Source organism: Rhipicephalus microplus, chromosome 6 (assembly GCF_043290135.1).
Source record: "Rhipicephalus microplus isolate Deutch F79 chromosome 6, USDA_Rmic, whole genome shotgun sequence".
Lineage (NCBI taxonomy): Eukaryota > Metazoa > Arthropoda > Arachnida > Ixodida > Ixodidae > Rhipicephalus > Rhipicephalus microplus.
The window spans coordinates 178,999,969-179,016,268 of NC_134705.1; the positions used below are offsets into that span (position 1 = coordinate 178,999,969).

Here is a 16,300-nt window from a genome sequence, read left to right on the forward strand (position 1 = left end):
ACTCACCCACTGCCCTCTCGTAGAGGTCCTTGCAATCAGAACACAATGCAACGACACTGAGCATCAGCGCAGAAACTGAGCCTATACACCGCCGACAGAGGGTGCTTCATTTTTCGCTCGAATTTTACGCACCCGAGGGCGCCACTTTCGCCGGTTCCACGTAGTATACTAACAGCGTCGACGCGCGCGGAAACGACCGCGATTGTTACGCGCGCCTTTACGTAACCCTATAGCCTGCCTCGCGCAACGCACCCTGTCCGATGCCCGAAAGACCGCCTTCCCGTCCGGCCGCCGTTTTTAAAGAACCGCGCGTATCTGATACGCGGGAAGGGGGGCGAGAGCGATAAATTTAGCCGCCCGCAGACGCGCCGCCACTCTCCCGCAAACTCGAAGGTTCCCGCTCGCCACTCTTGACGGCGTGCCATGCTTTGTTTACATTCGCCGAAACTTCGGGACGGCGCGCGAAAACAAAAGCGGGCATATTGATTAGCGCACCGACGAAGAGCCCCTCGAGAAATCAACGAGCGGAGATGATCGTCAAAAGCGAACGTCGCCGAATTCTCGCACGGGCCCGTGTTGGCAGATAGTTTCCACAAAGTTTATACGAAGATCGCCTCCCAATTAGCTTAAATAAACAATATAGGGGAAACTAAAACTTGGTCTTGATTGATCCACTGTACCCTTAAGAACTCTAACGCCATATGTTCCACTATCATAAATTAGCGGAGAAAATCCAACGCTGCAGTTTCGTTTTTAAATTACGCGCTCAAATTTCCGCGCGTCACGTCGTACTTTTCAAAATGTATTATTCCTGTTTTCGCGATGGTGGCTCCATGAAATCCGAAACTTCCTACGCTGGGTCTATGGCAACCACAGACGACAAAGTACTTCGTATGCAACGATCAAATGCTACGTACTAGGACCCAGTAGGAACCTTCAAAACCTATTGTTTTCGGGATTGGGAAATTGTACTCTACTAATAAGCGAAAGATCGAGTTGTCCTTTAGTGTGTCCCTTTAAAACTCGAAGAAAGCCTCTAAGAGTGACCCCTGTCGAAAGTGAGGGGGAGGGGGGGAAGCTCAGCCCTACTAACTTCTTATTGGAGGGGTGGGGGCTCCCACCCCCTTGCCCCGCCCCGCTATTACGCCTATGCAAGATGAAATATTAAGGTGATTCGCACCTAAAAAAAAAAAAGTTGACAGGAGAGCGACAGTATCGATGTAGTATACTGACAACTGACACTTAGTTTCAAAACACAAAAAAAAAACAAAGCACCTCCTCCCAAGTCCATATACAGCATGCGCAAAAGCACCCCACTAGATAACAGTGCCGATCTCAACCATAAAAATCCCTACTGTTCCAAGAAAATCTCATTCTTTCCTGGTCGAAACCCCAGAAAGTGCACCTGCACATAACCGGGCCCTATATAGTTTCCAAATATGGTGCCACCGCTGTGTCACTGTATCTGCTTATGGATCTGTTTTAATTCTTCTCCTGCTTTTTTTTTTCTTTTCTATGTTTCAGTGGCTTTCTTACAAAAGCCTATCGACTTCACGATACGCCTCTACCATTCGACAACTTTCCGAACGAGGTGTGATCACAGCCAATCTGTCGTTTGAATCCATAACGGGAGGACTGTGGACCAAGACGTAGCCAGCCAACAAAAGTAACATATGATTTTGATTGATATGTGGGGTTTAACGTCCCAAAACCACCATATGATTATGAGAGACGCCGTAGTGGAGGGCTCCGGACATTTAGACCACCTGGGGTTCTTTAACGTGCACCCAAATCTGAGCACACGGGCCTACAGCATTTCCGCCTCCATCGAGAAATGCAGCCGCCGCAGCCGGGATTCGAGCCCGCGACCTGCGGGTGAGCAGCCGGGTACTTTAGCCACTATACCACCACGGCGGTGCCAAAAGTAAAAAAAGTAGCATGATCAGGAGAGGCGCAAACAGCGTAATAGATAGAGCTTGGAGGGCTCCGGAAATTCAGGCCATCTAAATCTAGGCCCACCGTACTCTTAGCATTTCACCTCCATAAAAAAATAATTATGTGCTGTTATAAAACCAACACTGCTTTCATTGCTTTAGCTGCATATCAAGTCCAACACCCCTCCCCCCCCCCTTTTTTTTTGTTAGCTGTAATAATAAGGCTGGTTCCTAGACAAAAGCAGGTACTGCGATAAGCTCCATAATATGGCCGCATTTATGTGCAAAAAAAAAACCAGCAACAAATTTACGTCACCTGCCTATACGTTCAATCACGTTTTATTTTTATGCGACCGTGTTAACGAGTCGTCTCTTTTCCGGGGTTGTGCGAAAATACCAAGTTTTACGACCCAGGGTGCTTTATGTTACCTCTGTTACGAGCGATTTCTATAAGGCATTTATGGCCCCCAACTTCTCTCTTTCTTACCTTACTCATCAAAACACGTAGTAGGGCTAGTAGCTGGTTCGTACTGAACAAGAAATAATAATAATAAATGGAGAAAACGAGGACAGCTACTTTACGTTTTGCTTAGTTTCTTGTTTTCAAGTGGATATGAAGAGCAGACCGATTTTTTTTTTCGCTTAAGTTCGTGCGTGCGTAGGCATATGTGCGTTTATATTGTTACGGGGACGATTTATTCACCGACAGCAGGTCTTGCTAACGGCTTAAAGAGCGCACAGTCATGCAGGCCACCGGAAAAAGGTCGAGAGACCAACCCACAACAACCACGTTGTCGTCTTCCTCCTTTCGGGTGCCATTTCAGCTGTGCCGAAGCGACAGTTCCATATGAACACGTATCAACATTATACGCAAGAGAAACTGACAATTTCTGAAGTATATCACCCCCCCCCCCCCACCCCTGCACACATCATGCTACACACTGATGCAAGTATTTGACTGAGTTATTCGTACGTCCATCATTATGACTACAAACGTAGTCATTCATTAGCACAGTAATTGCGCCATTCGTTCAGTTTTTACAAGTACTCCCGAGCTAAAACACACACAAGACGAATGTCTTCGAGTACGGTTCTAAAAGACGTTTCGTTTGACAGCCAATCTTCAGAGCGGACGCTTTTTAGCGACCGCTTAAGTGGATAGCAGTTACACAGAAAAATTCAAAATGAATGTTTATTTCATCATCATTTCATCAAACGGCAGAAGAAGGCTCCGACCGACAACGGACCACTTTCTATTGCGATGGAATTCCTCGATTGCGACCGGTTTCCCCAGCGCCGCTTAAGCGTGCGGAAATGCGACCCCGTATCTGTCTCGATCGCAATCGAATTTGCCCCGCGCGCCCAATCGTTTGCCGACCATAACTATCTCAACAAGCAATTAGATCAGGCTTATCAGTGGCAACGATCCATCACTGCTGGTAACGCGAAGCTTTCATCAGAGTAGACGCGAAGAGCACGTACTGCCAAGTCTATATAATTTTCTCGCACATAACCCGCATTATAAAACATCAAAAAAAGGTTCGTAAAAAACGGGCGTGCGGATTACAAACGTTTCTTTTTGAGTTACAATTGTGGGAGTGGACGGATTATATGCGACAAAATACGGTATGTACACGTTTTTTTTTTTAGTTCACATAAACTATTCTGGTTCGTCCTAGTAACGTTTCGCACAACCTACAACGATAAAACAACCTCCTCCCACCGCGAAAGCTACCAACTTGTTGCAGCACGTGACTCTTCGACCCGCCGACGTCATACACGACCTGCATACAGTGGCAAGTACAGACGGCGACAATTTGTATGAGAGCGCTTGCAGGGGTTGTCTCTCTCCCTCTTCCTTCGCACGTGGCACTCGGGTTCTAAACCTGCAACGCGCGCACGGCTGAATGCACAAACGCGTGAACGAGGGGGTCGTGCCACACGCCCGGCAGCTGCCAGCGCGTCTTCCCACAACGCGCACAGCCAGAAACATCTGCCCAGGGAAGGAGGGGAGGCCCTTGCAGCCACCGTGCGCGCCTTGCAACACCAGCGATGCAGAACGCCCCGAACGAGACCAAACAAGCCCGTCGGCGCATAGCAGATGCGACACCGGACGATTCGCCCATCCGAAATGGCCGCGACTCTTGTGTTTACGGGCTGCCACGTCTGGCCTTTGCGCGAGATCTTGGCACCGATCGGTGAGCCAAATGGTGCCCAGACCTTGGCGACGCGGCCAAACTTTCGGCAAATGAGCGTAGCATTACGCTGTACGCACGCAACAGGCGCAGCTGCGTTGTCGGGAACGGGCGCGACAATTTAAAAAGGGACCCAAGGTCAATTCCGCATCCGCGTACTACGGCTCTGTGACAGGAAGAAGACGCGGCATCAACAAACAGCTCGAAGAAAGTGCCGTCGCAACGGACGGGAATCGTCGTGGGAACGGAATAAAATAAAATTTTCGCTGCCGAGGCGCCGTTCCGGCACGAAATGTCGTTCAACCGGTTGCAGCCGACGATGTAGCGGCAGCAGCAAAAAGAAAGCGGCGCCCGCAAAAAAAAAAAAAAAAAAAAAAGCACGACAGATACGGCAGTATTCGCAAACCGTCGCCTAGGAAATTCGACGAAGATGCCATAAGGAAGAAAGCAAGCTTATGTCAACGGCCGATACACGTGAGTCGTTGTCGCCGAGCAAATGTTCATGACCGTATGAGTGGCGCACGGAAATGCCGCTGGCTCGTTTGTTTGCGGCGGAGTCTTCGGGCGAGCTAGCTGTCAAAAACTCTTTGAAATGACGACCTACAAGCGCGCTTTACCGTGCGAAACCGTGCCCGATACACGGCAAAAGTAGATAAAAGACACGCACCTTTTGCGCCTTGCACATGGATCCCAAGGCTTGAACGTCGTGACTGGCATGCCTTCCATCCTGGAGGCAGAGCACGCAGGCCGCAACCTTGCACACCATGCAGTACATGCTGAGCGCCTCGTCGACGTGATCGGAGCACTTGGAATCCCGAGCGCCCTGCGAACGGGCGCGAAGGATTTTCTTGCCCTGCTGAGGCTCGAGCAGCGTGTGCTTGGCCAGGGGTCCGCGAGCCGGGTGACAGTTTTCACGACACGACTCGCAGTAGAACACCTCGCACTGGTCGCACATCACCGATGCCTCCCGCGGTCTATCGGCCTCGCACAACTGACAGGCCACGGGCAGGCGCCGCGTCTCGCCGTACTTATCCACGATGTTCTGCAGGGCCCGGTTGCGCGACAAGTTGTGTGCGCCATTCTCGTCGAAGTACACGAGCTTGTGGCACTCGGGACAAGCGAGGGACAGCAGGGCGACGCCGCTGTGAAGCAGCGGCGGGAAGAGAACGCCCTGGAGATTCGGAGTTCCCACGTAAGAACTCGGTCGGCTGGTGCACACCACGCCGCTGTCCGTCTCGCTGAGCAGGCTCAGCTTGTCGCCATCGGGGTAATCCGCTGTGGTCCCGATCTCAGACGACGAACCGACCAGGCCGCTGTTGCTGCCGTTGCCGCTGTCTTCCGAAGACGACGTCGAGTTTGCGACGTGGGCAGCTGTCGGCGCGTTTGCCGGCTGCTGCGCGTTCAACGCACAGTTGAGGCACAGCGAGTGCGCGCACGGAAGCAACACCGGATTGGAGTAGAAATGCTTGCACGCGGGACATTTGAGTTCCTCCTCCATGGCGGCAGAGGCCCATCACAAACGCATGCCGAAAGCGCGCTCGAAGAGAACTGAAGGAGCGGGCGGGAACGCACGCTCTCGCGGACAGATCGCACGCGGCGCGCCGGGACATCAAGCGCAGTGCGCACGCGCGCGCGTCATCACGTGACTGTTTTGTTCACGTGACTTTTTTGGGCGCGTTCGATTCACTCGTATATGTGTGCAACAAGTGTGGCGCGTTACGAGCATGCTACTCATCTAAGAAAGTTACAACTGACGTTTACATTCGCCTTTTGAAATAGTCATTTATATTGTACGATCGCAACGCACACTGACATGGCCGCGCCCATTTTGCGGCTCTTGAAGCGTCGAGCGTCTTACGGGGCATCTGTTTTAAACGTTCACTCGCTGCGATCGCGAAGTTTATTGCGATCGGAATGCATCGTTCGAAATTCGAGATGCATGTGTTTATACAGGTACGACAATTTGAACTAGAGCCACCGCAGAGCGCGCGATGGTCGCGTTTATGCGCTCGGCTTCCACCTGAGCGGCGATGAAGTCATTGCGCAAACTGATAATCATTGCCCGATAAGTACGTAGAGGTGAAATAAAAAATTGCAAGGAGACTGGGTGGTCGCGCACATGTTTGGCTGAAGACGCATGCGGACGAACACGATGTTGATTACGTGCGCAGTTCGAAGTTCTGCATTTCCGAGTTGGCGTAATCTGCGCCTTCGCGGAGTGCTGAACGGGGATGTTCGGTTTTGTTCACAACTTTCCAGCGACCCGGCGAAAGCTCGGCAAGAGTACGACGTAGTCATCGTAGGCGGTGGCATTGTCGGAGTGGCGACAGCGAGGGAACTCTCCTTGCGGCATCCGAATCTCAAGCTGGCCATTGTGGAAAAAGAAAACAAACTTGGTGAGCGTTTAAGTTCTCGTAAGCTGGGATGATAGCCGCTTCGACGTGCAGTTGCAGGTCCATTTACTGTGTAACCGAAATGATGAACCAGTTTTCACGTGAACAATCTGTTTCGGTGATTATGTGTATTGGCTATAGCTTTTATCAGCCACTGTCTGAGTGGCACTTACGTTCGAACGACATCAGAATTTCAAGGAGTTTTACGTGACTTTACTGCATACTAAAAAACTTCCTTCGCCCTTTTATCATTACCTTTGTTCAACTAGCAGGAAACTGTCCTTGCTATTGATACATCCCAGATGGAAAATGGTTGTATTCCCAGCTAGATTATTAAACCGGAAATTTTCCAGCTTGAAATACTTTTATTTCGATAATTCAGCTCGAAGTGGGTGAATATCCACCGGCACTCTGTCAGTTTCAGGCAGAAACTCTGCCATTTTCTAGCTTGAGATTCATCGATTTGGAGCTGAGGAATATTTTCTGCTGAAGATATTCCCGTCGGAATGATCCAGCTGGCAATGGACGTTCTGGGATATTTATCAAAAGTTTTAAAAATTGTGACCTTGTAAGCGTAGGACTGCTTTGAAAATGGTTCTCTCGCTGTTCGAACAGTATTCGATATTTATTTGTATTTGATTCGGTGTCATCCCCACTTGATTCTTATTCAATTGGATTATAAGATTCACTATTCACACAACCCTACCAAAGAGTGATAAAACATTTATTTTAACCCGAATGTTAAGTCCCACTTTGTGTACAATGGCTAATTATAGACACAGCGTTAATGAGAGCTGGTATGGAATGAAGCCAAGGTGAATATAGCAGAAATTTTTTGTAGTAATTACGATATAGATGTGAAAACAAGTTGTAGAGGCACAAAAGGACAATTACTTTCTGGAAGAGAGCGAATCTGCAACTTTCGAATAACACGTCCCTTGCTCCACCAATTAAGCTACAGGTGGCGGTAGTTCCATCATTGACTCAGTTGGGTACATCTGTGCTCCTAAACCTGGGAGTGTTAGTCGGTGCCACTTGTAGCCATGGCGGAGAGTGTGGGACGCCCTTCTTTTACCCGTTGGTGTAGCATAGGATGTGATCTTATTGCAAGCTGGCAGTTGTTCAATGATGCCTTACACCCTACCAGGATGCAAAGAGTTTGCCAAATGAACAAGCAGAGTTTATGTGCTCGTTCTACCTCGTCACACTGTTAACGAGAACGGACGGCCAAACATTTAATTCGACAAGTGCTGGTGTAGATTTGCCGGCACTGTTCTCAGTAGTACAGCTCACTTTCTGCTGTGCTGTCTGTCAGCGAACATGAAGAGGGGGCATCACTAATTCAGCTGATTACATGCTTAATTTACTCTCGCTTTTATCTGATCACTACAGCTGCTCATCAGAGTGGACACAACAGTGGAGTCATCCATGCCGGCATTTATTACGCTCCCGGATCGCTGAAAGCAAAACTGTGCGTGCGAGGACTGGAGAAGTCGTACAAGTACTTCGATGAGCGCAACATACCGTACAAGAAATGTGGAAAGGTAAGGAAATATACCTTTTTTTTCTTGTTCGGTCATGTATCGGTGCAACATTTAAAATCAAAACCATTTCTCGAGGTTTCTGCAGTGTATCCTGTGTGTCCCTTCTTATAAGCATTCTAAGGATGGCTTTAAATGGCCACTGTTACGCGTGCAGATGTGCCTTTCCTTGTGGCACGGCTGAGGTGTCCACCACGATGTGGTGCCACGCCAGAGAGTCATAAGAAGGCAATACCAAAGGGGCCGAATTGTGCCATCGTGTTCTGCTTTCGAAAGTGAAACTAAAGTGCCTTCAAGTTTTTTAGCAACGCACCATTTCGTTTCGATTCAGCGGCACTTGCTAGTCGTGTCACCTAACGCCTCTCCATGCACGTACTTCTGTCAACCTATCGTTCTCCTTCGAGTCCACTCGCTAATATCCTCAGCTTCCAGCATCAAGCAAAAATAATGTTGTCAGCTTCCGGTTCAAAGCAGTGTCCTCGCCATCTGTTGCTCCTGCTGTAGTGAAAATCAGTGGGCAAAATGGGGATGGTGAGGGAAGACGCAATGCAAAATACATGTGATCACGCCCATTATGTAATCTCAATCAAGCCAAATGTCAAGATTTGCCTAGTGCTCCTGCTAGCCACCCTACTCCTGCGTCAGTGGGGGAGCATATAACAGCTGTGAATGAAAAAATAGAAAATCCGAAGGTATAACTCTCGAAAGAGCCAGTTGCAGTAGCAGAACTTGTGCGTACAAGTAAAGTAAGGAAACAGGAGTAAATATAGAAGGTTTGCGCTGCTTAGCGAAGGTCGTACACATAGACGGCCGCGCTTTAGCACGAGGCAGCCTGGAAAGAAAATCGGAAGAAGCAGTCTTCCATTGTCTGTTGCTGACTCCTGTTACTGAAACTTCTCACACACAAGGTAGCGGATGTAAAACATTTCTTTGACAGCGCGTGTTGTAATTCAGCTTTTGATTTATCGCCTTTTTGGCCCATACTGCACACATAAGTGTTATATCATTGCTTTGACACCACTGGGGTTATTAATTTGGCATAGTGACAGAAAGGTGTTCTGACATTCTTCACATTCAGCTTTACAAACAGGCTTTTGTATATTAGCCACAGTTTTAGATACCGCTGAGTATGCTTTGGTTGTTTTGCGCGTGCAATGTGCAACCTCCGTTTTTGCAGCTTATTGTGGCCGTTGAGCCCGAGGAAATTCCACGACTGAACGCCTTGGAAGAGAGGGCCATCAAGAATGGAGTGAAAGACTTGAAGAGGTTGGATTCTAAAGAAATAAAGAGCGTGGAGCCAAACTGCACGGTATGTTGCTGACATAGAGTATGTAGGAGAATGTAAATCTTTAAGTGCTCATTTTCTTTTCTAGACACTATATTAATGAAAACTACCAGACAATAATGCCTGTGAAAGTGTAGGGGTGTTGTTAATAACTTCCCTTATGCATTACTTTCACTGGCATTATTGTCTGTTACTTCTCACTGGCATTGAGTATGCCACTTGAAAATGTGCACCAGACTTGTGTGGTGTCATTTCATAGACGTTGTTATGAGTTTAGTTAAAGTCAGCTCGAAATGTAATAAAACCATGTTGTGGCATAGCTCATATTGAATGTGTTAGTGCTTCTGAGCAGGTTTTAGAACCACCTTATCAGACTTAAAGGACTCCTGACAGCAAAATTTTGTTTGCGACTTTTTTTACTGTGATTTGTAGCTTTGTGTTAGGTGATCCAGGAAATAAATGGTAAATCATAGAGGGTATCATGAAATTAATGCTGGGATTGTTAATTCTGATCAATATTATCGTGACTTTGAAATGTTTCCCTAAAACCGTAAACAAGCGCTTCACTGAAGGGGCGCGTCTAAGATGATGTGCTGTTGATAGTTCAGTCTTCAAATCGGGCGCCCCGGGCTCAGTGATGAACGAAACGATGTGGGTGCTTTGCTATGATTAACACCTGCTAGGAACATGTCCCCTCAGAAAAAAAATGAGAGAATTCCTGAAGCAAGCAGCTAGACGCACTTTGAGCAAAGCCTGGCAACAGAGTGAGAGGGATGAGGCTGGGGGACCCCGGCCCGTGCTCCTCGCCCTCCCCCAAAAAATTCAGCCGATGCCTCTGGAATGAGGAACGAGAGCCCTTTTTGAGTTCAGGTCATGGTATTGCGTGCACGCTGCAAATCTTCCGTGACATCACCGATGTATACTTTATTCGTGGAAAGTAACATGGTGTCCCCGTTCAATGTCGCGAGCTGCTGGGAACTCAAATGAGCTCTCACGCTTACTTTAAGACTCGGTTGAAATATCTTAAAGGGGACGTTCGCCACTAACAACCAACCAGGAGTGCGTACGCATACCAGGTAATCCTACAATGCGAACGCCCCGAGGTTTCAATTTTCGTGTCGGGTGGTGGTCTGTCAAGAGCGTTCTCTCCTTGGCATGCAGGGCTTGCAGGCACTCTGGTCTCCGCACACAGGTATCGTAGACTGGGGTGAGGTGACGCAGTCATATGGTCGGGACTTCCTGAGCCAAGGGGGAGACATCATCCTGAATTTCCCTGTCCGCGGAATCGAGACCGTGGCCGAGAGCCGGTCCAAGACGGGGGGCCTCACACATCCTGTGAGAGTGGTCAGCGACAAGAAGGTACTGTGGAGAGGGTCTGTGCAGAGTCAAATACATATACTTTACATAAGAGATTGCTATTATTGGGCAAGCAACTGAATGCGCACTGATACTGAACTGCGCCATTTAATACTTGGAGAACACTTGCTGACAGAATTAATCGCCCATATATTGTATCATACATACGTATCTGCCCGCATCTGCGATCATCATGAAGTTGCTATTCCTGCCACACCTACCATTTTTAAAATGAATTCATCGCCCGTACGTCAGCAAGTGTGAATCGCCTCCCCCGATCTGTCTTCAAGATTACTGATAATTCTTAATTTAAGGCTCCTGTGGTTAACCCTTTGCTCTCATAATGGTATGACTTTTGTAGGACTACAGCATTTTCATTTTTGAGTAGCCCTTTTGTTTTGTTGTGTTTTCCTCTTTGAACATGCCAATATTTTGACATGCTATTACAATGATGCATTCTTTGGTTCATAAGCACGTGCTTGAGCTTTGAGCCTTAATTGATTCGCATTGATTCCTTGATGTAACGGATACTTTTATGCTTTGCATCCTTAATTGATTGTTTTTTTAACTGTGCACTGTTGTTATTGTGGGTTTCCTTCATTGCATCTATGTTACCATCCAATCTTTAGCATATATTCAAATGATATATTAAAAAAGTTACACACTCCCTTCTGTAATGCCCTCGGGCCCTTTGGATACCGATGCAAATAAGTGAATAAAAATTAAAAATTAGCAGATACAACATATTACAGCAATCAATGTAATGTGAAACTAATAAAGAGCTGACCAATGACCAACAGATTCATACTAAATTATGCAGACTGAGCCAAATGGCAACATACATACACTGGACCAAATGCACACTTATACTGGGTCAAATAGCAGCTGTTTGACATATGCAAACACAAGCTATACTCACATCAAAATTGACAGGATGTGCATGTCACTGAAATTGAGCTGGCAAAGGGATAAAAAAATACAAAGAGGAGTGGGAAGTCCCAATTTTCAAAAAAGTTTGGGGAAACTATCACTGCATGGGCAGTAGAGGAAAGCACAGAAAACGCAGAAACAGATATTCACACTGCAAATGTTGAAGAAGCTTGAGATTTTTCTACTCGGTGATGGTGAAGGACCATTGGAGTGGACAGGCGTGCAATGTCTTTTGAGAATTGTCTAAGTGATGCGTGGCGCTCCATTGTAAGTTGCAGCTTTCCAGCTAAATTGCCGTCTTTTGCGGCAGTGACATTGTGTTTCCTTTCTAGCATTTTCCAGCATCTCGAGCGGTCAATTGAAGCGTGCATGGCCGAAACGCATCTTTGCGTAGATTTTTCGCAAAACCAAAATTTGTCTGATTCTCGATGTCGGCTGTACATGTTGTCGTGCAGAGGTCTCTTATTCCACCACTAAAACAGGGCTGTATAACAACGGGCTGTAGCTGTGACACTCCGGGCAGCGGTTGATGCGAGACAGCAACTGCTGTTGTTGTTGGTCTTCGCATTCGGTCTGCACAACGAACCATCCTCTGGAAACCCGTTTTAACAGCTACACTTAAAAAAGGAATAATTACTAGGGGTGTACGAATATTCGAAATTTCAAATATTTTCGAATATTATTTATTATTCAATTAGATTTGCACCAAAATTTTGTTATGCGAACTATTCTAACTTCCCATAGACAAATGCAGTCAACACCCAATGGGCAGTGGCCCCCATCATATTTTAAATATGCCTCACCCTATCACAATGTCATACTGCGGCAAAGTCGCCTTTCAAGCTCTGCTACGGTTGCAAATGTGTTGACTCAGAAAAGCACTGGTTCCAACACGGAGATTATAGATGTGGCAAAACTGGAGGCCCAATTAATACTGTTTCGGTCCTCAACTTCAGGCATGAAGTCCAAAAAATTGGACACCAAAAAGTTTTACCATTGGAAATTTCAGATGTTTTTGTATGTGACGATGTTCAGATATTCTTATATATACATACGATCGTTGAGATGTTATATGTTTTATATATTGAGGTAGATTTGAAACTCTTTACTTAATCTAGTCCACCACATCAGTTGGCCTTACACAGAAGTTGAAAGAGGAGAAGAGGCTGAGGAAATAGCATATTTTCCTTTCACATGTAAAGTGTTGTCGGCAACACCTTGGTTTACACCATGTTATGTACCTAACTACGATTCGGCCTCTGCATGGCCTCATTCTTGATTGGACAACTAGAGAACACCACCCGGGCAGTGCTTTATCAAACTAGCCAAAAGAAACACTTTCATGACACTATCCCATACGAACATGCTTAGGGATCTCTCTTCAACTTTTTTTCTGGAATTTCGCTTCGAAGTATTCGAAAATCATTCGAGAAATATCCAAAAAATATTTTTTTTCAATTCGCACTCACAATTCAATACTCAAATTCACTTTGCTCCCAAAATTTTGCCATTCGCCGAGCTCTAATAGCTACCAGACTCTAGCAGTTCTGTGATTACCTTGACTCAGTTACTGTGAACAGTATGCACAAGTGCCCAAACACATGTGTTTGTAGATTGTCACGTGACCTTGACACAGACACCCCACACAAACCTTTTTTCCCACTCCTTGGTATTATGAGAGAACATGCACAATCGGAAGACCTAGCTACCATTTTCGTCAATGTGCAGCTTCTTTTCATGAGTTCATCACTCATGAAAGTATGATGCTACTTCTGATTTTTTTTTCCCGTGCTAAACTTTCTTGCATGCTGTTCATTACTGTTTTTTGTCATTTTTATAATGTTAGTGGGATTTTGTCTAGTGCATATGTACTGTATAGTTGAACCCAACTTATGTCAATGGCTACTTAAACTGTGTTCTTCTTTTGAATGATGTATCTCACCATCTAATATGCTGTTTATTACTGGTATAATTTAACAGCCCTTGTATAGTTAATGTAGATAACATATGCATTGTCTTGTTCAACCCAACTTACGTATGTGCCTACATGAATTGTGTTTATTTATTATGTATTATTATTATGTACCATACCACCTTTCCTTCAACAGCCTCAGATGTGAGATTAGCAGTATCTTCGAATAAATAATAATAAATAAATATATAAACCATCAGCCACACCTCTTTAGAGCCACCTTAATTGACAATCTATCAACTCTTTGTGCGCCAGTTGTTGCAAATTAGTACGAACCACACATGTTTGCAAAACGTGTGGACCGTTTGATTACAAAGAGCTCAACACGGATGTCAGAGGACTGAAATGAAGTGCCTTTTACCTGTCTAGAGTCTGTAAACTTTCGGTTTAATACAGTCAACTTATCGTACCATGATATTCTAAAAAAATAGAGGTGTTCCGGTAGAGTGGCTTTTTGGAATCGTTGCCATTACTACCACTGCAGCTCTCCCCCAGAAGCACAAGCTGCCTCATGAATATTAGTGGCCAACAGCTGTTGACTGATGAATTTATTTGTACATTGTGTGTGCGTAGTATTTTAAAGTAAATCAGCAAAAGAAGATACCGATAACGTTTTACAGTCTAACCCCTTTTTTAAGAAACCCTGATGTAACAGACAAATGGGTATAAGAGATATCAGTGTGCCCACAGTGAAAAAGGGTTGATAAGAAAATTCATATATGGTACCCTACTTATAAGAAGCACCTCATATAAGGGACAAGAGTTGCTTTGCTTTTCGGTGCGTGCCTCTTATAAAGGGGTTCAACTGTAATGACGCATTGCATGAAAATTCCGTTACAGCTGACTCAAAAAGAGAGAGAGAGAGAGAAGAATAAGCAATATGAAAAGCGATTCATTTGGAGTGACACCTGTACGTATAGAAGATGTCCAAAATGGTCGTATGAGAAGATGCCCACTTAGAAAGAGGCATTATCAAAGTAGCAATTTGGTTTGAATTGAAACATCATTGTTTTGAAGTACAAACACACACGTGTTGTAATGTGATTACAGGCAGTCTGCTGTCGCTACATCGTCACCTGCGGCGGTCTCTACTCAGACAAACTGGCAGCACTCTCCGGCTGCGATCCGGAGCCCAAGATCGTTCCGTTCCGCGGGGAGTACCTTCTCCTCAAGCCAGAAAAGGCAGACTTGGTGCGAGGAAACATCTACCCGGTGAGTTTGTTTTTGCAACGAAAGCTGTCATGAGAACACTACAAGAGCCAGTTTTGGTGTTGTGGTTGACTGCCGCCACCTTTAACAAGTATCACACACAGTGAGAAAAACGAATCCAGGATAGAGAAAAACTTGAAAACAAGCTTTTTCCGTGGCATTTCAATCTTCCACCGCAGAGCCACACCAATGTTTTTAACTCCTTCACAAAGAGACTCTATGCGGGCATCGCTATTGTATCGGTGGTAATTTACTCATGCACGCTGACAAATTTAAATATTTAGGAGTCAATCGTATGCAAAATTTGGCACGGCATACACACATCCAAAGTGTGTGCTCGAAATCAAACCAGAGACTAGGCTTCCTATGGCAAAAATTACACCAAGCTACGGCACATATAAAACTAGTGGCGTACAAAACTTTTGTTGGATCACTCCTAGGACATGCCTCATTCATGTGTAGCCCTCATCAGGACAACCTGAAAATAAAATTAGAAAAAGTTCAACGCCATGCCGTCTGCTTCTGCACGAAAGCAAAAGAACCTGTTGAAAGTTTTTCGTAGGATACTTTACCGACAACTTAAAATTAACAAAGAGGAGTACTTGAAAGTGCCAGGCAAACAAAGCAGTCAGGTCAATCATAATCTTGTTTTACTACCATACTTTACTTGCAATAATGTTTTTTTTTTCTTTTTTCTCAGCTGTGATTGAACTTTAGAATGCGTTGCCAGGCCTTGTGGTAAATGCAAGTGATGTTTGCCATTGAGAAAAATTCTCGCACGTGTATTCAAAGGATTACGCTGCCACCTGATATACCTGTATGTTTGGTTCACTTGTATATATTTGTACCCTCTCTGTAAGAACCCTCAACAAAGGGTTGATGCTATTATGAAATAAATTAAATAGATATAGGGCAAAAGAATCACATTAACAAATGTCATATAGCATGGTAAGAGAGTAAAGTAACACCGCAGGTATAATAGTTTCTAAAGGAACTCTCAAATTCATTCAGTATGGTACATACACAAAAAAACCACTGCCAGTAAGGCTCTCCATCTAGGAATTTCAAACCTGTCATTGTTAACTTCTGACAACCGGTTTCACAACCACGACTCCACGGCACATGTATATCCTCACCTCACCACCACTTCCTTATTTTCTTTCTATCCAAGGCATACCTGTTCCTTCTTCACTAATGCGATTCGTCACATCCTTCTCCCCCACTCTCTCACACCTGCATAACCAATGTTGTCCCTCCCCCTTCTTCGTTAGAATGTAGAAGAGGGTAGGAAGCAAAAAGACGCTAGCGCTAAAGAAATCAGTTCTGTTGTTGCCTTGTAGAAGACAAGTCTGCTTGTCGAAACGTCGGCTCGACACAACTCCCGTTTACAGATTTTCATTGCAAACTTCCATCTTACTCTTCCCACAATTTTTTTGGAGCACGTAACACCGTGCGTCACGCTGTACAAGTTGTATAAAAAGTGGT

General features: G+C 45.6%; 2 protein-coding genes and 1 long non-coding RNA gene across 3 annotated transcripts in view; 1 reads left to right on the forward strand and 2 right to left on the reverse strand.

The window, feature by feature from the left end:
• The window catches only part of LOC142765696 (E3 ubiquitin-protein ligase TRIM9-like), a 290,659-nt gene extending 284,950 nt beyond the window's left edge, over positions 1-5,709 (reverse strand). Inside the window, exon 1 of the mRNA XM_075867146.1 lies at positions 4,797-5,709. Coding sequence (XP_075723261.1) covers positions 4,797-5,627 — 831 coding nt within the window. The 5' untranslated portion in view covers positions 5,628-5,709. The remainder of the gene's footprint in view (positions 1-4,796) is intronic.
• A 221-nt stretch (positions 5,710-5,930) lies between these two features.
• LOC142765697 (L-2-hydroxyglutarate dehydrogenase, mitochondrial-like) overlaps positions 5,931-16,300 on the forward strand; it is a 33,152-nt gene continuing 22,782 nt past the window's right edge. Inside the window, exons 1-6 of the mRNA XM_075867147.1 lie at positions 5,931-6,082; positions 6,389-6,525; positions 7,915-8,066; positions 9,241-9,372; positions 10,510-10,707; positions 14,657-14,818. Of these exons, the coding sequence (XP_075723262.1) occupies positions 5,943-6,082; positions 6,389-6,525; positions 7,915-8,066; positions 9,241-9,372; positions 10,510-10,707; positions 14,657-14,818 (921 nt within the window). The 5' untranslated portion in view covers positions 5,931-5,942. The remainder of the gene's footprint in view (positions 6,083-6,388; positions 6,526-7,914; positions 8,067-9,240; positions 9,373-10,509; positions 10,708-14,656; positions 14,819-16,300) is intronic.
• The window catches only part of LOC142765700 (uncharacterized), a 96,596-nt gene continuing 90,543 nt past the window's right edge, over positions 10,248-16,300 (reverse strand). The window contains exon 2 of the long non-coding RNA XR_012884363.1: positions 10,248-10,681. This is a non-coding gene — a long non-coding RNA (uncharacterized LOC142765700). The remainder of the gene's footprint in view (positions 10,682-16,300) is intronic.